The following is a 23,298-nucleotide window of genomic DNA, read 5'->3' as shown; positions in this document are numbered from 1 at the left end:
AAATAATAACTATTCTGACTGGTGTGAGGTGATACCTCGTAGTTTTGATTTGCATTTCTCTAATAATTAACAATGTGTGCGCATGCTCAGTTGCTTTAGTCATGTCCGACTCTTTGTGACCTTAAGAAATGTAGCCCACCAGGCTTCTCTGCCCATGGGATTCTCTAGGCAAGAATACTGGAGTGGGTTGCCATGCTTCCTCCAGGGAATCTTCCCCACTCAGGGATTGAACACAAGTCTCCTGCATTTCCTGAATTGAAGATGGATTCTTTATCCACTGAGCCACCTAGGAAGCCCAATAATTAGCAGTATCGAGCATCGTTTCATGTACCTGTTGGCCATCCATATGTCTTTGCTGGAGAAATATCTATTTAGGTCTTCTGCTTAGTTTTTGATTTGGTTGGTTGGTTGTTTGATATTGAGCTGCATGACCTGTTTGTATATTTTAGAAATTAAACCCTTGTTGATATCATCATTTGCACATATTTTCTCCCAGTCTGCAGGTTGTCTTTTCATTTTGTTTATGGCTCCCTTTACTATGCAAAAGATTTTTAAGTTTAATTAGGTCCATTTGTTTGTTTTTGTTTTTATTTCCATTGCTCCAGGAGATGGATCCAAAGAAAAATGCTGCTGCAATTTATGTCAAAGAGTGTTCTGCCAATGTTTTCCTTTAGGAGTTTTATAGTATCTGGTCTTATATTTAGATCTTTAATCCATTTTATTTTTGTATATGTTAGAGACTATTCTGATTTCTTTCTTTTACATGTAGATGTCCAGTTTTCCCAGCACCACTTATTGAAGAGACCATCTTTTCTCCATTGTATATTCTTGCCTCCTTTTTTTTTCATTCTTGCCTCCTTTGTCATAGATTAATTGACCATAAGTGCATAGGTTTATTTTTGGGCTTTCTATACTCTTCCATTGATCTGTATGTCTGTTTTTGTGCCAGCACCCTACTATTTTGATTACTGTACCTTCCTAGTATGGACAAATGTCAGAGAAAGACCAGTATCATATGATATTACTTATATGTGGAATCTAAAAAAAGAATACAAATGAACTTATTTATAAGGTTGAAATAGACTTACAGACATAGAAAACAAACTTATAGTTACCAAAAGGGATAGTCAGGACAAGGGGTGAGGGGGAGAGACAAATTAGAGGCTTGAGATTAACATATGTGTGTACTATATATAAAATAAGTAAACAACAAGGATCTACTGTATAGCACAGGAAACTACTTAATATCTTGTAATAACATGTAATGGAAAGAATTCTGGAAAAATAAATAAATATACACACGACCTTCCCTGGTGACTCGGTAAAAAATCTGCCTGCAGTGCAGGAGACTCCAGTATTCTTGCCTGGAGAATTCCATGGACAGAGGAGCCTGGCAGACTGCAGTCCACGGGGTTACAAAGAGTCCAGCATGACTGAGCAACTAACACTTGTCACTTTTACACCTATATGTATAACTGAATCATTTTGTTGTACACTTGAAACTAACACAATATTGTAAAATAACTACTTCATTTAAAAAAATACCTAAATAAATAAAAAATGTTTACCATAAGATAGAAAAAAATGAGCATATTGCTTCTTAAATTACAATGAAATATGTAGCTCTTACAATTTTTGCATTTTAAGCAACATCTTTTCCCCTGTACTTAAGCCATTAGCAAATAGCTGATTTGAAGTATTATTTCTGTATGAGACACAAACTAATGTGTAATGAATATTGCATGTGTGGTTTTCTGACTTTTTCAATTTTTCCTTTTCTCCTAAATTACATGTCACATGAATTGTAAGATGATTATTGCTAAACTTTAGAAAAATCATTATTATTTACTTAGTATATATGTGTATGTACATGCTTCTAGCTTTAGAGAACAAACGAGATGGTATAAAGTGAAGGAAAGGAGGAATTACCTGGCTGTCCAATGGTTAAGACTCAGTACTTTCACTTCTGTGGCCCAGGTTTGGTCCCTGGTTGGGGAGGTAAGATCCCCACGTGGCCAGGAAAATATAGAGAGAGGGATGGAGCTTCAGTTAGCCCTAAAATTTCCTTTAATGTTTGATGTGGCCAAGTGTAAGCATGAAATTTCTGAATATAAAGCTAAGGTCTCTGTATAGAGTATTTTTGATTCAGATGTACCTTGTTTTGGGTTCCTGTGCTTGGGGTATGTTCCCTTCCACCTACTCAGCTTTCGGTTTGAAGTCTGTGCTACAGCTGTTTCCCACGCTGATTTGGTGTAGCAGAAAGAGCACAGACTTTAGATCTAGGACACCTTGCTTTAGTCCTGTGTTTTGCCCAGACTGGGGCCTGTGGTTTCCAGCAAGTCCCAAACCCTCTAAACGTTAGTTTTCTTTTCTCTAAAATGAAGAGATTTGATTCTTTTCATTTCTCTGCAGATGTTGAAGTTCTGTTATTTTTATGTTCTTATTAAGAGTAGCATTCTTGTTCCAATTTTAAACTTCACTAACAAAATCAAAGAACTTTAGAAAAAGAGCCTGAAAGTCTTTCTGAAATTCCTCACTATGCTTAGACCAGACAGTCTAACCTTAATGAACCAAGGTTTGACCCACTAATGTTAGACTCTGTGGAAATACAAAAGATATAAATAATCCATGGTTCTTTCCTTAAGGAGTTTGGTCTAGCTGACGATCAAAACTAATGTACATTAAAAAAAACTACTGGTTGACTAGGATACAGTCAGCCAAATAGAATGCGGGAAATTCCATAGGACACAAATGACCCAATTTCTTTAACAACTAATAGTGTAAAAACAAAAGAGAGGAGGGAATCTGTTATCTATTAAAAGAACTTAAGATGCATAAAAAGCAACTAAGGGGAGAGGGGTTGGGGAAAGCGTGTGTGAAACTTGGTTCACATAAACTGATGTAAAGAGGTAGCTGAAACAAATTGAACATAGATTGGCTGTTAGATGCTATTAAGCATACTGTTGTTTTGAGAAGTGATTATGGTTAGATTTAAAAAAGAAAAAAACTCTTTATCTGTTAGATTCATCTTGGTAGATGAATTTGTAAGAGCAGATGAATAGGTTAGATGGAGTTGTTTACAGCGTATCATTGATAGTTGTTAAAGCTAAGTGATTGGTTCATAGGAGTTCATTGTACTTACTTTTTTACTGCTTCTCTGTATGTTTGGAATTTTCTAACATAAAAGGTTTGATTTTTTTCTGGTTGGTGAAGCACTGACTTACTCTGCAGTCATGTACTATAAACAGTACAGTCATTGTTCAATAAAGCTCAGCGTGGCAGGCCTAAATAGAGTCCTGTCACTTCTGGAAGGGACGTCAGAAGGGAGCCTCAGGTCAGATTCCCTCACTGCACAGGTTGAGAAACAGGCCCCGAATGGGAAGTGACTCGCTTAAGGCCACACTGCTAGTCAGTGACTGAGCTGCTGTTATAATTAGATCTCCTCATTTCCGGATTCTTAGTTTGTTCTACTTTTCTTAGTCTTCAATGTTTTCCTTTCTCCTTTTTTAAATGAGGCTTTACAGAGTTTGTGAATTTGAAATAAAATAAGTGTTGCTTACAGTGCTTACTTTGTCTTATTCATTTTCTCCAGAATCTGGCCAACCTATTTGTGGAAACGGAATGGTAGAACAAGGTGAAGAATGTGATTGTGGTTATAGTGACCAGTGTAAAGACGAGTGCTGCTACGATGCAAATCAGCCGGAGGGGAAAAAATGCAAGCTGAAACCTGGAAAGCAGTGCAGGTACCTTGTTAATTCCAGTAATGCTAATGTACCTATGAAGTCACTTGAATGTAGTTCGTGAAAGTTGCTCAGCCATGTCTGACTCTTTGCGACCCCATGGACTATACAGTCCATTCTCCAGGCTAGAATACTGGAGTGGGTACCTGTTCCCCTTCTCCAGTGGATCTTCCCAACCCAGGGATTGAACCCAGGTCTCCCAAATTGCAGGCGGATTCTTCTTCAGCTGAGCCACCAGGGAAACCCAAGAATACTGGAGTGGATAGCCTATCCCTTCCCCAGGGAATCTTCCTGACCCAGGAATTGAAATGGGGTTGCCTACATTGCAGGCTGATTTTTTACTAGCTGAGCTACCAGGGAGGCCTGAAGGTAGTTATGTCATATTTAAAACCAGATTAAAAAAGAAGAAACTCGATTAAGAGATGTATGTGGTTTTGGAACTTTTGTTATTTGTTTTATTTTTCTGGAATAGGATTATTTAGTGCACCTTTGCTGGCAGATTGAGCTACTTATAATTTGTGTGGTGGGTGTTAAAGACATGCAAAGGATGCTCAGTTCAGTTCAGTCGCTCAATCGTGTCCGACTCTTTGCAACCCCATGAACTGCAGCACGCCAGGCCTCCCTGTCCATTACCAACTCCCAGAGTCCACCCAAACCCACGTCCATTGAGTCGGTGATGCCATCCAGCGATCTCATCCTCTGTCGTCCCCTTCTCTTCCTGCCGTCAATCTTTCCCAGCACCAGGGTCTTTTCAGATGAGTCAGCTCTTTGCATCAAGTGGCCAAAGTACTGGAGTTTCAACTTCAACATCAGTTGAATTATGTTTCATTTCCTTCCAGTGAAAACCCAGGACTGATCTTCTTTAGGAGGGACTGGTTGGATCTCCTTGCAGTCCAAGGGACTCTCAAGAGTCTTCTCCAACACCTCAGTTCAAAAGCATCAATTCTTCGGCACTCAGCTTTTTTTATAGTCCAACTCTCACATCACATCCATACATGATCACTGGAAAAACCGTAGCCTTGACTAGACGGACCTTTGTTGACAAAGTAATGTCTCTGCTTTTTAATACGGTGTCTAGGTTGGTCATAACTTTCCTTCTGAGGATTAAGCGTCTTTTAATTACATGGCTGCAGTCACCATCTGCAGTGATTTTTGGATCCCCCAAAAATAAAGTCAGCCACTGTTTCCCCACTTCATTTGCCATGAAGTGATGGGACCGGATGCCATGATCTTAGTTTTCTGAACGTTGAGCTTTAAGCCAACTTCTCCCCTCTCCTCTTTCACTTTCATCAAGAGGCTCTTTAGTTCTTCTTCACTTTCTGCCATAAGGGTGGTGTCATCTGCATATCTGAGGTTATTGATATTTCTCCCAGAAATCTTGATTCCAGCTTGTGCTTCCTCCAGCCCAGCATTTCTCATGATGTACTCTACATATAAGTTAAATAAGCAGCTCAGTAAAATACATATTATTTAGTTCATAACATTAAAAATGTGACTTTCATCAGTATTTTTAGAATTTTAGCTTTAAATATTTAGGGAATATGGATTCCACACATTCTTGTAACTTAGTGTCATACAATTTATTTCACTTCTCAAATGATTCTGGTAGTGATAAATACAAGCAATAGAATGTAGTTTGTGCAGTACTTTTAAAATGTATGTTCTGTGTATCCTAATTTGATTTTAATGTGTAAATGTGAGAAAAAATGATAAATTGACTAATGTGTGATGTATCTATGAAAAACTGATAACTTGCCTAGTATTTAACCCATTTTCCATTGTAACCTTTTATTAAAGGCAAATAGAATAAGAATGCTGAATATAGTATGCCTTCATTATAAAGATTCCTCATCATTTTTCTGTAATTATTAGAATGTTAAAATTTAGTAACCTCTTGTTCCAATGAGAGTTCTATAACAGTAACATACTTAACATTTAAAAGATAATATTTATTATTTAAAAATTAACACTGTATCTATTGTATAGGAAATGTCCTAGTGATTTTCTTTACTTAACTCAGTGCTTCTTTTAGTCCAAGTCAAGGTCCCTGTTGTACAGCACAGTGTGCATTCAAGTCAAAAACTGAAAAGTGTCGGGATGATTCAGACTGTGCAAAAGAAGGAATATGTAATGGCATCACAGCTCTCTGCCCAGCCTCTGATCCTAAACCGAACTTCACAGACTGTAATAGGCATACACAAGTGTGCATTAATGGGGTAAGCATTTGATTTGATTTTCATTTAATTTTAGGAAACCTTTTTCAGAATAATTGTTTGTTGACACTTAAAGCCTCACAGTTAAAGTAATTCATCTCAGTTCCAGTTTCAGCATCCGTATCTATTTCCTCACAAAGCTGTGACTGCATTGTGTGGCATAAGTGCCTGGTGGCATTCGACTTGTTATTGACTTGTCTTTCATCTTTCTACTGCGTGTGTTTGATACTCTAGAGAAAAATAGTTATGTAACTAGGCATGTAACTTTGTACTACTTTTAAGTTTTTATAAATTAATATTTTAGTACCCTAAATAAAAGGACTCTTGATTATTTCCTCTGCCTTTGAAGCCTTTAAAGCTTTCTTGGCTAAACAATCACTTTCCTCTACACGAGGAGCTTTTCATTTTTCTCTTCTTATAAAGGAGCCATAATAACCAACATAAAGTTCGTGTTCATCTAATCGCCCCTGTTTCTGTTTTGTCTAGATTTTTGTTACCATTTTTTTAAGATTTACTATCTTATTTGCATTTGCTCTTTTTAAGATGTGTTTATATGGTCTATTTCTGATTCTAATCTATGTTCCCACCACCTCTTGTATTTTTACTGAGTTGTTTTAGCATTGGAGGCATCTGTCTGTTACTGGGAACAAGAGGTTTGACTGTATAGGGATTAAATAATTGGTCTTTTATTTTTCTTTCAGCAATGTGCAGGTTCTATCTGTGAGAAACATGGCTTGGAGGAGTGTACCTGTGCCAGTTCTGATGGCAAAGATGATAAGGAATTATGCCACGTCTGCTGTATGAAGAAGAGTAAGGCTTTGAAAATACACGAGTATAAAATCTGTTTGAAAAACCTTATTTTCTCCTAAATATTAAGTGTTAAACTTTGGTATACAGTTGGGACAGATAATTTCCAGCTTAACTGATTCTCTTGAGAAATATTTAAGTGTAGCATAGCATTGTGTTTCCAGTTTTGTGGTCCCTACAGTGTTTTTAACATGATGAACTAGACGAAACCTGCCAGTGTTTTTGCAATAATTAATATATACACTGTTAGAAGGATTTTAAGCCATTGTAGACACTAAGTCAAAAGAGCTGCTGGTTGTTTATGTTGTGATATTTAAGGTGAATTAGTAAAGGTGTTATCCAGTCTAACTAATGAAAGCCTGTGTAGCATGTCACAGTGATGATTTTAGGCAGTTTCTTCCTTTCCTCCCTTTCTCCCAGCTAACCCAGTAGAGATCTTCAGCTTATATTTGGCACTTCTTTTACAGTGGAGCCATCAACTTGTGCCAGTACCGGGTCTGTGCAGTGGAACAAGTATTTCCTTGGTCGAACTATCACCCTGCAACCTGGATCCCCATGCAATGATTTTAGAGGCTACTGTGATGTTTTCATGAGGTGCAGATTAGTAGATGCTGATGGCCCTCTAGCGAGGCTTAAAAAAGCAATTTTCAGTCCAGAGCTCTATGAAAACATAGCTGAATGGATTGTGGTAAGTATAATTTTTATTTCTAAAGAAACCTTATCTTAAAATGATTTGATCATAATTTTACTTGGTTAGAGGTCACCAATGTTATGAGAAAATCACTTCTTTTCTGTGTGTGCTGTGGAATTATAGTTGACCCTTGAACAACGTGGGTTGAACTGCATGGGTCCACTGACAAGTGGCTGTTTTTCAGTAGTAAATACTGTACTAGTACACAGTCTGAGGCTGGTTAAATCTACAGATACGGAGGAACCATGGTATAAAGGAACTGTGGATGTGGTGGGCCAACTGTGATTAACCTGTCTCCTTCAGGGGTCAGCTGTACTTTGTCTGAAGAATGAGTTTTAAAGTTCAAATAGCCCTGAGCTTTATCTGATAAAGCCATCAGATACACACTTCACATGTATATCATGCATAGATTTGGTTGGTAGGTGATGGGAGTCATTCTGTTTTACTCTGCTCCCTGGCTCATGTCTTGGATGCGTTGCCTCCTCCTTTGGTCCGTATGATTAGAGTATGGTCATAGAATTTCTTCAAGTTGGTTTTGGAAAGCCCTGCTTGCTTTTTATACTTCTCCCATGTCTCAGTATGACAGATAGCCAGCTCTGGGTTCTGCTTTGCTGAACAGGAGAGATGAAAAATTTTCTGAAGATTTTTTCTGATGTTTCAGTGTAACTCTGGGTCTTCATCTTGTCCATAATAGGAAATGTTGAACAGGGCAAGATCAGATACAGAGCCTTTTGCAGATTTATTAATGAAAACATTGTATGTGACTCATTTTTGTACCCCTGTGTTGGGTGTATAATGTGTATTCAGAAAGTATCTGTTAAACTAAAGATGCCTTCTGGCTCTGTGCTAAAGCGAACCGAGTATAGGCTTGGAATTACACAGGGGTTCAGGTCATCCTTCTCACATCTGACGGTTCTGTGATTTCAAGTAACTTAAATTTCTTGGCCCCCTTACTTATTTCCCTGTTTTCAAATCAAATCCTGTTCCTATTTTCCTTTTTTTCTGATTATCTCTAATAAGAAAAAGTTGAGATCTGGTATACTTGTCTACAATGGGAAACAGTATGTTCAAAGAAAAAAAAAAATCTGATAATTGGAATCTCAGGGTTATGTTCTGCTGAGTTTATGTTGTGCCATAAACTCAGGCATGTTTTAGGTTTTCTAGATAGTAAATCATATCACCTAAAAAATTTTTTTTTTCATTTTTCACCATTGTATCTAATTTTGACTCATTTAGAATTTCCAAAACTCATTTATTCCTATTTTAAAATGTTTACTAGAAATGATCTTTTTAGTTAAAGTGTTCTTAAGACCTTTTTTTCATATTTTAGTTTTGAGGATTTTGTGAAATGCTTCTTGCAATGGATTTTAGCAATGTGAAGTCTTTTCTTATGCTGTGAACTGATTAATCAGGCACTTCTAGGTTTATGCAAATTTGCCTTAAGTAAGTATAGAATAGCAATGTTGATATCCACATGCCACCCTTTTGAAGAGCATAGTCCATAATACCTGAGTACTATTAGGCTGTTGCTGCATTTGTAGGCATTAATCAGGTCAAACAGTAAGGTAAACAGCAGCCACTTCCTTATGAGTTATTTGTCACATTTGTGCTCTTTGCAGAGTTTAGTTGCATGGCATAGTTTGTTTTGTTATATTAGTAGCTGTGTTTTGGTCTTTCATCATGTGTAAGGAAACTGTCCATCCAGTTAGTAATGTAGGTTGTTAGTTTGCTCTGGTGTAAGAGGCAATGAAAGGAATGATGAGTTAGTTTCACTGACTTTCCTTTCTACTGATACCTGGTGGCTTTTTTGTCTCCTTTCCATGGTATCCTGCGGCCAGCATTTTCCCTCTTGAAGGTAGAGTGGGAATAACCTTAACAGTTTAATAGTTCAGGGTATGAGTTACTGCCTGCTACTGGCACCAAAGAAATGATGTTATAAAGACTTTTTCTTTTCTGGGGAAAAGTTGTCCTTGACAGTAACATTTGAATAAAATAGGCTGAGTGCCTACTGTGTGTCTTGCCAGGAGATAATGATAAACATCCTTTGGATTTATCAGAGAGTTACCTAGTTCTTGAAAAGTTGGAGAGAATTCACTAGGAAATCTGTTTCGACCCTGCATCACTGTCACTTTTTCTTTAAATAGGTACATTGGTAATTCTTTTTTGTTTTCTTCCATAATTCACGTTTTCTGCACCTTTTGTGTTAGATCTGACATAGAAAACCATCTTTGACCTTGATTTTTTTTAGGTTTATTAGTGTGTTTCCCCTACACTTTAAGATAATTGTCTGTTGGTGGCTTTTTTCTTTTTAATTTCTTCAGATTTATCAGAAGTTTATCTTTTCATTATTATTTTTGACAAACACCAAATGTGTTTCTCATTTTTGAATTAATTTCCTATTTTTCTGTAATTTTATGAACCTAAGTATTAAGTACATAGTATTCTTTATGAAAGATTTAGAGCAGTGTTTCCATGTGCTTCACAGAACATTATGCGTTTGGTTGTCAAATGAATCCAGAAAATATTGCATATTATAGTTCCCATCTTGGAGATTTGTGATAATATTGTGAGACATCCTGCAATAAGAAATCTTTTTAACTTCGTTTTCCACACTTACCTGACTTTTATTCATGTTGTACATGAGAATCATCTAACGACGTAGACCAGTTAAATCAGAATCTCTTGGAACAGAGCCTAAGTGTTTGGGTCATTTCAAAGCTCCCAACACTCAGTTTTGATGAGTAGCTGAAATTGAGAACCAATCATTCATGTAGAGCAGGGGTTGGCAAACTATGACTCTTGAGCCAAATTCAGCCCACTGCCTATTTTTATATGGCTCACAAGGTAAGAATGGTTTCACATTTTTTTTTTTAATCTTCCCCCTCCCCAGTCAGGATTTTCCTTTAACTGTATTGCATTTTTTTTTCCATTTATTTTTATTAGTTGAAGGCTAATTACTTTACAATATTGTAGTGATTTTTGCCATACACTGATGTGAATCAGCCATGGATTTACATGTGTTCCCCATCCCCATCCCCCCTCCCGCCTCCCTCTCCATTCTATCCCTCTGGGTCTTCCCAGGGTACCAGCCCTGAGCACTTGTCTCATGCATCCAACCTGGGCTGGTGATCTGTTTCACCCTTGATAGTATACTTGTTTCAATGCTGTTCTCTCTGAACATCCCACCCTCGCCTTCTCCCACAGAGTCTAAAAGTCTGTTCTGTACATCTGTGTCTCTTTCTGTTTTGCATATAGGGTTATCATTACCATCTTTCTAAATTCCATATATATGTGTTAGTACACTGTATTGGTCTTTATCTTCCTGGCTTACTTCACTCTGTATAATGGGCTCCAGTTTCATCCATCTCATTAGAACTGATTCAAATGAATTCTTTTTAATGGCTGAGTAATATTCCATAGTATATATGTACCACAGCTTCCTTATCCATTCGTCTGCTGATGGACATCTAGGTTGCTTCCATGTCCTGGCTATTATAAACAGTGCTGCGATGAACACTGGGCAACACGTGTCTCTTTCAGATCTGGTTTCCTCGGTGTATATGCCCAGCAGTGGGATTGCTGGGTCATATGGCAGATAAAATAGACTTTAAAATAAAGGCTGTGAAAAGAGACAAAGAAGGACACTACATAATGATCAAAGGATCAATCCAAGAAGAAGATATAACAGTTATAAATATATATGCACCCAACATGGGAGCACTGCAATATGTAAGGCAAATGCTAACGAGAATGAAAGGGGAAATTAATAATAACACAATAATAGTGGGAGACTTTAATACCCCACTCACACCTATGGATAGATCAATTAAACAGAAAATTAACAAGGAAACACAAACTTTAAATGACACAATGGACCAGCTAGACCTAATTGATATCTATAGGACATTTCACCCCAAAACAATCTATTTCACCTTTTTCTCAAGTGCACATGGAACCTTCTCCAGAACAGATCACATCCTGGGCCATACATCTAGCCTTGGTAAATTAAAAAAAATTGAAATCATTCCAGTCATCTTTTCTGACCACAGTGCAGTAAGACTAGATCTCAATTGCAGGAAAAAAATTATTAAAAATTCAAACATATGGAAGCTAAATAACACGCTTCTGAATAACCAACAAATCATAGAAGAAATCAAAAAAGAAATCAAAATATGCATAGAAACGAATGAAAATGAAAACACAACAACCCAAAACCTATGGGACACTGTAAAAGCAGTGCTGAGGGGAAGGTTCTTAGCATTTCAGGCTTACCTCTAGAAACAAGAAAAAAGTCAAATAAATAACCTAGCTCTACACCTAAAGCAGCAAGAGAAGGAAGAAATAACCCCAGGGTTAGTAGAAGGAAAGAAATCTTAAAAATTAGGGCAGAAATAAATGCAAAAGAAACAAAAGAGACCATAGCAAAAATCAACAAAGCTAAAAGCTGGTTTTTTGAAAAGATAAACAAAACTGACAAACCGTTAGCAAGACTCATTAAGAAACAAAGGGAGAAGAACCAAATCAACAAAATTAGAAATGAAAATGGAGAGATCACATTTTTAAGTAGTTGAAAAAAATGAGAATAATATTCTTTTGAAAGTTACATGAAATTCATATTTCAGTGTCCATAAGTAACGATTTGTCAGAACATGGCCACACTGATTCAGTTACATATTGCTTATGGCAAGAGACTGCATGGCCTCACAAAGCCTAAAATATTTGTCTGGTCTTTGATAGGAAATGTTTGCTAAGCCTAATCTAGACTAATGGATGTCAAAGTGTAGTCCCCTGACCAGCAGCATCAGCATCACCTGGGAACTGGATAAAAATGCAAATATGATCAGGTCCCACCTAGACCCACTGAGTCAGTAGGTGATGATGCACACTAAAGTTTGGGAACCATTTTTACAGTCTCTGCAATATAATGACTCCTTTTAAAGAGACTTGTAACAGAAATTGTCTACTTTGTCATCCTGCTCTGTTGAAAGTGGAAAGTGGTTGTGGACTTTTAGAGTCCTTCATTGCCTGATAGAATAGGCCGCATGGACATCTCTATTGAAACCTTAACAACAAAGATGCATTGTTGTCACAGGGCTTATTTAATATTTAGCATATGATAAGGAGTCAGTATGCATTTGCTAGATGAATGAATGTCATGATTTATATGGAGTAGAAAAATTGTACATATTATTGTAATTTTAAGTTATAATATTTTGGGGTTTTCACTCAGTGGTATTTTAACTCCTTGCCCAGGCTGAGTTTAAAGTATGAGGAAGATAATAGCCAGTTGCCTTCCGCTTGGCAGATCGGTGTAAGGCGTGGTGCATGGGGTGTTGAAGGATAAAAGAATATTTAGTCAGAGTCTGGACAGTGGCATCTTCTGAAGGATAGAAGGGAAGCTTTCTGCCCCTGCAGGATGGCATAATCAGTATCATAACAAGGAACTGTGGGCCCCACATGGTCTTGTGACCCACAGGAAGTCGAGTGAGTTTGCTATGAGTGAGCATTGTTAACACTGGAAATTCACTGAGAGGATTCTGTGGTTGACTTTTTCTAGAGATCTTAAAAATCAGTTCAGATTATCTTATGTCTGAAGATACTTAATTTAATTGCTTGTCTTGCTCCTTCCCCCTCACAGTTTTTTGGATGAAGCCTGTTTTTTTTTTTTTTTTAAATTATCCTAGAGGTCCTTTTTATTTAGATTATTAAATAAAAAATTATCCCAATTAGAATATAATAAATTAGACTGGTAGATTTTGACCTTTCATTTTGTCATTTTGACTCCATTTTTTCTACTTTGTTTTCTTTCGGCCATATAAGTGGATGTATTGAACATCATCTGTTTGTTTCTTTTGTAGGATTATTTTCTCAGACTTGATTTAGTACTTTGTTAGCGTCTCAACTTTTTTTTTTTAAACTTTTGGATGTCTTTTCTTTGTCTCTTTAAGTTTTACTTAACACCCTTGTATCTATGAAAGACAAGAGCCTGGCTCATAATTTACACTCCTTAAATGCTTATTGAATGAATGACAGTTCTCTTTTATTTTAAACTCCTAACAAGTGGACAAATCGTGATCCCTTTTTTGAGATGAAACACATATTTTGCGTTTATTAGCCTGGTTGGTATTCTTTTCCCAGATTTTATAGTACCTATAAAATAGAAAACATGTAATTTAACATTTACTGCTTTCTGATAATTCTGTTTTAAAGGAAGCATTTAAAAAATTTCCTCTACCCGAGGTGGCTATATTTATTAACACTCTCAAATGCACTATTGCTTTGGTTTTTTTCTTGCTATCTTCTGTCCATTGTGGTATTCAGTTTCTGAAAAGCTACTATTATTGTCATGAAAACATCTCAAGCTTTGGGCTTTTGAATTATGTAGTTACCTGGAAGATTTTAGAGGCAGACCAGGAACAATGCTAGAAGGGACCTCAAATACTCAGAGACCTAAGTGCCATATTTTCGCAAATGTCTTTAATCTCAGCTGGGACTTCGTCTTTTTGACCTTTTTTCCTGCAAAGTTATAACCAGTATTAAATTCAAGTTTCCTCTTTCTAGTCTGCTTTTCTTATTGCCATACCACTTGCATTTCTATATAAGACTGTGTAGGTACTGAAAAACTGGTATCAGAAGAGGTATTGAACGATAATTTTTTATGTTCTGCATTGTAAGAGCCTTTTACATTATTTGTATGTGTGGAAAATCTAGATACAATAAATGAGCTGGTAGAAGTGTTCTGAAAAGTCAGTGTTTGGAGTAATGATTCACGTGTTAATAACTAGTCCAGTGGATACTTTTTGGTAGAGTAGGTACTGAGTTTATAGAATATAAATTCAAAAAGCTCTCAGTCCAGTTTGGGATAGAGAAGGTAAGCACACAGAAACACATTTTCAGTTGTGCATCATTTTCACAGGAAATAGAGAACCTATTTGGGGAAGGCTTCTTTATGGAGGTGATGCCAAAGCTAAGTTCTTAAGGGCTAGTAGAAGTAGAGGGACAGGTAGATGTTTTAGAAGAGGGAGTACCTGAAATAGTAACCAGAGTATGAACTAATTTAAATAATATTTTTGCACTTTTTTCCTTTTGAAAAGTGTGATTATCCTTTTTTTTTAAATTGATAGAGTAATACATTGAAAAGTAAGCCTTCTTTTTACTCTTGTGCCTGGTTTTCTCAAGATGAGTTTCTTATATATTTTTCAGAAGCTGTATTTTTACAAGAAAATACAGTTTTAAAAAACAAGCAGAATTATATGTATATTGGGCTGCAGTTCATTGCATGCACAGGTTTTGTTTTTTTCTGTTTCCCACTTATTTATCTTGGAGATCTTTGGTGGGAAGCTTTTGAAGAAAAGTTTTACATAGAGGAGTGATGTAATTCCATGTTTTAAGTAACTGTAACACTGATGGCCATGTGGAATGGTTTTCAGCAGTGAAGACTGGAAGGAAGGAAATGTGTTAGAGAATATAATGAATACTAGGAATGGAAGTGTGTCTCCTGAAACAGACCTAGATCACCAGCCTGAAAGTAGTAGGAAGATCCTTGCCTCTTTGTCCTTTGGATTGGATCACATTTAGAAGTGATACTGCCTTTCCAGAGGATATTTGGAAATATACAGTAGTTGTCAGAGCAGCTGAGGGACTCTGATGGCATTTGATGGATGAGAGCCATGTATGCTAGACTCCCTGCATTGCTCAAAATGGTCCTTCCCACAGTGCCAGCATGTCTACACTAAGAAGCACTCATCTGCATGCTGGTCACAGGCATGTTCATTTAAAATGCAGTTGCCTGGGCCCTACACCAGCACATTGAATTGTAAATAATGTTTTCCTGGAACACAACCACACTCACCTGTTTGTTTCTTTTGTATGATTGATTTTGTACTACAGTGGCAGATATGAATAGTTTGACTGAATCATATGGCCTGCAAAGCCTAAATATTTATTGTTTGGCCTTTTATAGAAAAAGTTTGCTGACCCTTGTTGGTAGAGACAGGTAGTTCTCAGTCTTGGCTACATAATGGAATCATGTGGGCAGCTTTAACAAAATTGCTGATGTCAGGATCTACCCCAACCCTGTCGGAACCTGGGATTTAGTCCGGGTAAAGTTAAGTCGCTCAGTCGTGTCCGACTCTTTGCGACCCCGTGGACTGGAGCCTACCAGGCTCCTCTGTCCATGGGATTCTCCAGGCAAGAGTACTGGAGTGGGCCCAGGTAACTGAGTTTTAAAAGCTTTCCAGGCAATTCTAATGTGTAGCCAAGGTTGCAGATCTCTGTGATAGTGCAGGAAGAGTGCTTATAGCAGTACAAGCTGGTGATTTTGGTTCCTAATGTTTTTTACTAGGTCAGAGTGTCAGAGTTGCAGACAGGAAAGGTCGAAGAATGTCTTACTGCTTTAAATGCCACATTTCAAAAGCTTCTGGATGCTTGGAATAGGACAAAAGCTATGTGTATGTGACAGTAGGCAGAAATGAAAAGAGGAATGAGCCTGCACTTGAGTTGAAAGACTAACAACAGGACTTAAACCCTGTCTTTTGATAAGTAGCAGGTCTGTTATTTGAGGATGAATAAAACAGGAAGAACAACTGGATCCAATGGGAGATTTATTTAACAACGGAAAGAGTATATTATCCTAAAGACTCACAGGGAGGAGCAATCCTCTGAAAATTATTTTCTATAGAAAACAAAAGAAAAATTTAGGAAACTATCTGGCACTCTCAGGAGGATATAAGAAATAGCTTCTGAAAAGTAGATTGTAAACTCTGGTTTCCAAGCCACATTCAACCCAGCACATGTGTCTTGTATGGTCTACCTGTTGTTTTTAGAAATTTTGAATGAGTTGTCAGCATTTAAAAACAGATTTCATATAAAAATTCAGATTTGTAGCATCTCTTGAAAGATCAACTCTTTCAGCAGCAAGGCTGAATCACATCACCCCTTACTGTCTCCTTTCTTGAACACTTCATCCCTAAAGGTAATTAGGTGATGCCAAGCAGGCGAGGCATCCCTGCCTGGTGAGGGGAGCTGTCCTGGCACAAGGCAGGGTGCCCTGTGTGCCCTGTGGAGGGGTGACTGTCTTGGGATGTCAGAGTATGAGTATTGAGAGGAAATTGTCTGCTTAGGAAGGGCAGTTCTAAGAGAAACTGGGGCTCCTTGGAGAAATGGCTGATTCCAGGGCTGGGGCAGGGAAAGAATAAGATGGATCTGGAACTTCTCATGCCAGCTTCAGTACTCAGAGAATGGTGAGGACAGACCCAAAAGATACAATAATGATAGTAATGGATTATAACCATTCAGGAAAATAGGAAACCGAGAGGGAATAAACAAATGAACAAATGAATAAATTGTAAGCTTTATAAGGAATAGAATATTTACTTAGTTCTAAACTATGTCTGTACAAAATACTCATTGACTTGCAAAAGAGAAGAGTATCTTTTTGGTCAAGGTTGGCAGTTTACACCTTGATGAAGTGGTCAGGTAAACCCTCTTCAGTAATGAGGTCAAAGTCGTGTGTCACATGATCAGATGCAATGAGAATAAATCATCATTTTTGAGATACTCTAACCAAAGATGTGTGACCTGAATCTAATAATGGAGAAACATCTGAGAAACCCAAATTGAGGGACATTCCAATGCAAAATAACTGACCTGTAATCTTCAAAAGTGTCCAAGTTATATAAGGTGCAAAGACTGGATTATTTCCAGACTGCAGGAGACTAAAGAAACACAACCGCTGAAGGCAGCGTGGTCTGAATTGGATGGTATTGGGACAAATGGCGAAACGTGAATGAGTCGGTCAGAGGATTTAGCGGTACTAATGTGACAATACCAGTTTCCTGATTTTGATGATTATATTGTGATCATCTAGGGAAAATACCCATAGATTGTAGGAACTATATGTCGAATTGTTCAAGTGTAATAGGACATCATGGAAACAGCTTACTCTTAGATGGTTCTAGATTTTAAAAGCTTCTTTGTATTGTACTTGGAACTTTTCTGTAAGTTTGGGGTTCTTTCAAAATTAAACAAATTTATATGTATGTATAAATTTATACACATGGCTTTACACACATGGGGAAAGTGGGTGGCTTGGGGTGTTTGACCACAACATTCATTTTTGTTTTAGCTTTTATTTCTTTAATTGTATTGTCACTACTGGGTAAAGAAAATCTCGAAGTAGTAGCCTGTTTGTTGTAAGGCCCTGGATCATAGTAACTCTTCTTAAATGTGAGTTTTATTGGCAAAATTAGCAGTAACTATGTATACATTTTAATAATATAAGGTTCATAGTTTTCTAATTGTTAATATTTTGTATGGTGTTTATTATATGCTATCTTAAGACAAAATTTGAATATTTTGAATTGCAAAATAGATTTAGGATTTATTAAGAATGGCAGCATAATTTTTCTATAAATATGCCAGTAATTTTTGAAGTTTTTTGTTTGGCTAATTGATCTAATATGATTTAAGTTGGAAGTGAAACTTTAGTACCTTCTCAAAGGTAAACTTTGCCTGCTTCTAGCATGTGTGTATCCTTCCACTTTTCATGTTAAAGAAGGCAGTTAACCTTTAAATAAATGAATATATATGTAATATATATATATATAATGAAAACTAAGATAGATTGTATAAAAATAATTTAATAATGGTAGCCTAAGACTAGAGTTCCTAATGAAATAGAGAAACAGGAAAGAGGGGCCTCAGAAAAGATAGAATTTCAGTCTTAGCTTTGATGATTAGAAAAATTGATAGGTTAAAGAATATTTTAAAAATCTAGTAGACTTTAAAGCAAGCTATATATCTTCTAAGTCACTGGAGAGTATAAAAAGCAAAGTCTATAAGAGTAACAGGCAAAAGAAAGGAAGGAAATGTTTAAATCAGAAAATATTTAGTAACATGGGAAAATACAATATAAACCATGTGTGGGATGAGCCCAGTTTTGCACATGGGTTTTCTGTGTGTATAACAAGCATAGTTATACAGAAAAAGAAACTGAAATGAAAATAAGATTGAGTAGTTTCCACTAGGAAGTGAAATTATGGGTGATTTTTCTTTCCTCCTTTGCACTTTTTTATATTTAAAGAAATTAATATGTATGTGCTTTTATGTGATAGCTATCAACACCCATTGAGCAAATGTTGTTTAAAAATTCAAATGTAATATATCCTATTATATATTTTATATAGTACAGAATATTCTAAAATATTTTATAGTTTTTTCATTGGAAAAATCTTTTTATTTCTAGGCTTATTGGTGGGCAGTATTACTTATGGGAATTGCCCTGATCATGTTAATGGCTGGTTTTATTAAGATATGCAGTGTACACACTCCAAGTAGTAATCCAAAGTTGCCTCCTCCTAAACCTCTTCCAGGTAAGACAGTTTGAGCAAGGTATATATTTTTATTACTCAGAACCATTCGCAAGTAGAACTGAATTATAAAGGAGTCTTTAGTAGTTGATTTATAGTACTTTCTCCTTGAGAATGGGATTACTAGATGGATTATTTAGTTGATTTTTAAGTGTGGTTTTTTTTTTTTTTTCCAATCAACCCAGTCTAGCTTATGGCTGCTGATTTAATGCTAATATATTCTTTTTAAAAAAAAAAAATGGTAAAATCTTCTCTTTTTGGTTTTATTATGATAGACCACTTATTTTTTTCTTTTTTTTTTTTCCATTTACTTTTATTAGTTGGAGGCTAATTACAATATTGTAGTGGTTTTTGCCACTTTTAAACAATTGGTCTTTCCAACAGCTATGCTTCAGTTATGGGTTTTGTATTCATGCTCCTGAAATATATTCTGGCACATAAACTTATTTTCCCTAGGGAAAAATACAGATTTCTCTTGTGGGGGCATACAGATTCCAGTCTGTGGGAGAGTCTTAGGGTAGAAGCTTCAGTTACCAAACAAATGTAGTTATTCTCCATCTCTGAAAACAACTCCTAAGGTTTTATCTCCACCTTTACCTCTCAGGAAGCCGGGGCTGGGGGGAGATGAGAGATGGGAAAGATCTTTAGATGAGAGACCCTGGAGAAGGGAAAGGCTACCCACGCCAGTATTCTGGCCTGGAGAATTCCTTGGACTGTATAGTCCATGTGGTCACAAAGAGTTGAACATGACTGAGTGACTTTTCATTTCATTTCATGGATTTGGAGAAGGGTAAGAAATCCACTTACCAGATTATTTAGGCCCCGCCTGTTTCTCCCTCCTCCTCACCAGGCTGGGTGTCCCTTCCACCCTTTTCTTCAGGACCCTTGGACTCTGTTCTTGTGTGTTCAAGGGCGGGCACCATCCCAGGGTTCCCTCTCCTGCCTCCCACTCAACTTCACCTCTTGAAGCCTCTTGCCTCAGGCCAAATCCACTGCCCTACATAAAGTTGTTTAAAACTAGGGCTTTCTTATAATTTTCCCTCAGTTGTTCTCCTGTATTTCCCTGTCTTAAGGTAAGAAACTCTCAGTAGTCATGCTGGGATAATATCTTGGAGGTAAGCAGAGGAAATTTGCTTTCGATGTCATTGCTTTTCAAAATTACTGCTTTAGCAGTCAGGAACTTTTGTTAGTTTCTTAGGGATTTCCAAGGGCCACATGACACTTTTTAACTACACTACCAGTTCATTTTATTGAATGAGACTACATTATTCTCATTCAAGGAAAATTCTTTAACTTAATTTCATTTTAAGAAAATGCCAGCTCTTAACTGCTGTTTATTGAACCCTCACAAAAGATGTTGAGCACTATGACATGAATTATCATATAATCCTCACAATAGACTATATGAGTTAGTTAATTGTCTCTGTTTTAGAGACTAGTCATCTGAACTTCAGAGAGGTTAAGTCATTTGCTCAAAGATACCCAGCAGTTTCTTCCTCGTGGAGTCTGTCCTCAGAATCCTTACTAATCTGATAGTTGTAACTGTTTAGCAGTTGTAATGTGGCTCGTCTAAGTTGAGATGTATTGTAAATATAAAATGCCTACCAAACTCTGAAGAATTAGTATTTTTAAGATGAAATATTTTATTAATAATTTTTAATATTTTGGCTATATTGGGTTAATGAAATCAAAATATTATTGAAATTATTTTACCTGTCTCTCTTTTATTTTTTTCATTATGGCTACCAGAAAATAGAAAAGTATGTATGCGGCTCATACTGTATTTGTTTTGGACAGAGCTGGTCTGTCCACTTATTGAAATGGCAACTTTGTCTTTAAAAGATTGAAACGCTCGTGATAAACCTCTTTTGCTTTTGTTTGTGACCCACAGGCACTTTAAAGAGGAGAAGACCTCCCCAGCCCATTCAACAGCCCCAGCGTCAGAGGCCCCGGGAGAGTTATCAGATGGGACACATGAGACGTTAACTCAGCTTTTGCCTTGGTTCTTCCTAGTGCCTACAATGGGAAAACTTCACTCCAAAGAGAAACCTATTAAATCATCATCCCCAAATGAAACCCTCACAAATAACAGTAGAAGAAAAAAAATGGCAAGAGATCATGTCCTCAGATCAGGTGGAATTACTTAAATTTTAAAGCCTGAAAATTCCAATTTGGGGGTGGGATGTGAAAAAAAAAAAGAAACCCCATTTTCTTATAGACAGATATTTTTAACCTAATGGCACAAAGTCTTAGAATATTATTATGTGCCCCGTGTTCCCTCTTCTTCGTTGCTGCATTTTCTTCACTTGCAGGCAAACTTGGCTCTCGATAAACTTTTATCACAAATTTAAATATATATATTTTTTTCAACTGCCAATCAAGGCTAGGAGGCTCTACCACCTCAACATTGGAGACATCACTTGCCAATGTACATACCTTGTTATATGCAGACATGTTATTTCTTACGTACACTGTACTTCTGTGTGCAATTGTAAACAGAAATTGCAATATGGATGTTTCTTTGTATTATAAAATTTTTTCCGCTCTTAATGAAAAATTACTGTTAATTGACATACTCAGGATAACAGAGAATGGTGGTATTCAGTGGTCCAGGATTCTGTCATGCTTTACATGGGCAGTTATGAGAAGAGAATCAGTTTACCTTTTCCTCATGATGGAGTTGGTTCTGATATTCGTTTTGTTTTATCAAACGGCTGCTAAGAGCACAGGATTGACGACACTGAAGAACACAGTTAAGTGTTGTGAAAACTGGACATATGCAGCATACTACTACTTCAGACTTAGTTCTTTATGTAAATGTCTGATTTCTGCTTACTTATTTTAAACTTTCTAATTCAATTCCATTTTTGAATTGATAGGTGAAATTTTTATTCATTTTGGTAGCAGTTAGGTCAATGAAATGATTCTTTTTATTTGCAGCCTCTTGTTTGTATGCTAATTATGTTTTGGGTTTTGTCTGATATGGAAAAGAAAAGCTGTGTGTCTGTTTTATCAAGATATTTGAACAGAATTTTCAGCATATCATCATGATCATTGGTAACCACTAAAGAGGAGTGATTTGCTCAACTAGTAGTTAAAATTGTAGATAGGCTTTCTGACACTTTTTTTCCCTAAGATATTTTATCAGCAATGAAGGTGAAACAGCACAATGTCCCATTCCAAATTTATTTTTTAAACAAGTGTAAATAATTGGCTTTTTAAAGAAAGAAGTCAAAAGCATTTAATGTATTAACAGGATTATTGCTATGCAGGAATGGAAGGGGGCATTACAAAAAAAACTTTTAAGCTTGTGACGTATTTATTGCTTCTGTTTTCCAACTACATCACGTTAAATTAGAAGTAAACAGCTATGATTTTCCTGGCTTCACATAGGAGTCAAATTTAGGTAAAGTTGAAATGATTTGTGTTTGGCTTTTTTTTTTTCCTTTTTTTCTTAAGAGTATAAGGTTTACACAATCATTCTCATAATGTGACGCAAGCCAGCAAGGCCAAAAATGCTAGAGAAAATAATGGGATCTCTTCCTTGTAAACTTGTACAGTATGTGGTGACTTTTTTCAAAATACAGCTTTTTGTACATGATTTAGAGACAAATTTTGTACATGAAACCCCAGATAGACTATAAATAATTCTAAACAAACAAGTAGGTAGATATGTATGTAATTGCTTTTAAATCATTTAAATGCCTTTGTTTTTGGACTGTGCAAAGGTTGGAAGTGGGTTTGCATTTCTAAAATGGTGACTTTTACTCCGCCAGAGTTCTTAGTAACTTCTTGAGTGTGCTAGACTTTGAACATGTACATTTTTTGCTTGAAATGTTATCCTGTGGTAGGGTTTTGGCAGGTATACAACTGCCCTATTTTATTTTGAGTCTAAGTTAAATGTTTTCTGAAAAGAGATACGTGCACTGAACTCTTTCCACTCCAAATCAAGATGTGGTAAAACAAAAGGATCAAGACAAGTGAGATCTAATACTACTGTCAGTTTAATGTCCACTGTGTTTTATACAGTATCTTTTTGTTCACTTTGGAAATTTTTACTAAAATTGCAAAAAATAAAGTATTGTGCAAAGATGTAAGGTTTTTTGAAACTTGAAATGCATTAATAAATAGACTTGACGAAATCCACTTGAAGGTTTCATACTCTTTGAACTCTGAGAACTATCAAAAGAAGCGTCCCGCAAGGCAGCCTTTCCTTGCTAAATGAAAGAGATGGTTAAGCAGAAAGGGAATTGCCTCTTCCCACACAAGTATAGATATCTTTATTCTTAGTTAGGACTTCATGTAAAAATTTTGTGGTTAGATCTCTCTCTTTCTGTACACAGTGAACATTTGAAAAACATTTAACTAATCTCAACTGCTTTGCATTATTTCTACTCAGTATTCAGAATGCTTAAACGTGTCTTAGTGGAAGAGCTGAGTCATTTTGGAAACTGTGGTCTTATATATATTTTCCAAAG

The 23,298-nt window shown here is 36.4% G+C and overlaps 1 protein-coding gene across 1 annotated transcript in view; it reads left to right on the top strand.

The window, feature by feature from the left end:
* ADAM10 (ADAM metallopeptidase domain 10) overlaps positions 1 to 22,966 on the top strand; it is a 136,850-nt gene extending 113,884 nt beyond the window's left edge. The window contains exons 11-16 of the mRNA XM_061157255.1: positions 3,593 to 3,743; positions 5,773 to 5,956; positions 6,655 to 6,763; positions 7,228 to 7,448; positions 18,697 to 18,823; positions 20,712 to 22,966. Of these exons, the coding sequence (XP_061013238.1) occupies positions 3,593 to 3,743; positions 5,773 to 5,956; positions 6,655 to 6,763; positions 7,228 to 7,448; positions 18,697 to 18,823; positions 20,712 to 20,806 (887 nt within the window). The 3' untranslated portion in view covers positions 20,807 to 22,966. The remainder of the gene's footprint in view (positions 1 to 3,592; positions 3,744 to 5,772; positions 5,957 to 6,654; positions 6,764 to 7,227; positions 7,449 to 18,696; positions 18,824 to 20,711) is intronic.
* The last annotated feature ends 332 nt before the right edge of the window (positions 22,967 to 23,298 follow it).

This window comes from Dama dama, chromosome 12 (assembly GCF_033118175.1).
Source record: "Dama dama isolate Ldn47 chromosome 12, ASM3311817v1, whole genome shotgun sequence".
NCBI lineage: Eukaryota > Metazoa > Chordata > Mammalia > Artiodactyla > Cervidae > Dama > Dama dama.
The sequence above is the reverse complement of the archived record's forward strand: the minus strand, read 5'-3'. Positions and strand labels throughout refer to the sequence as shown.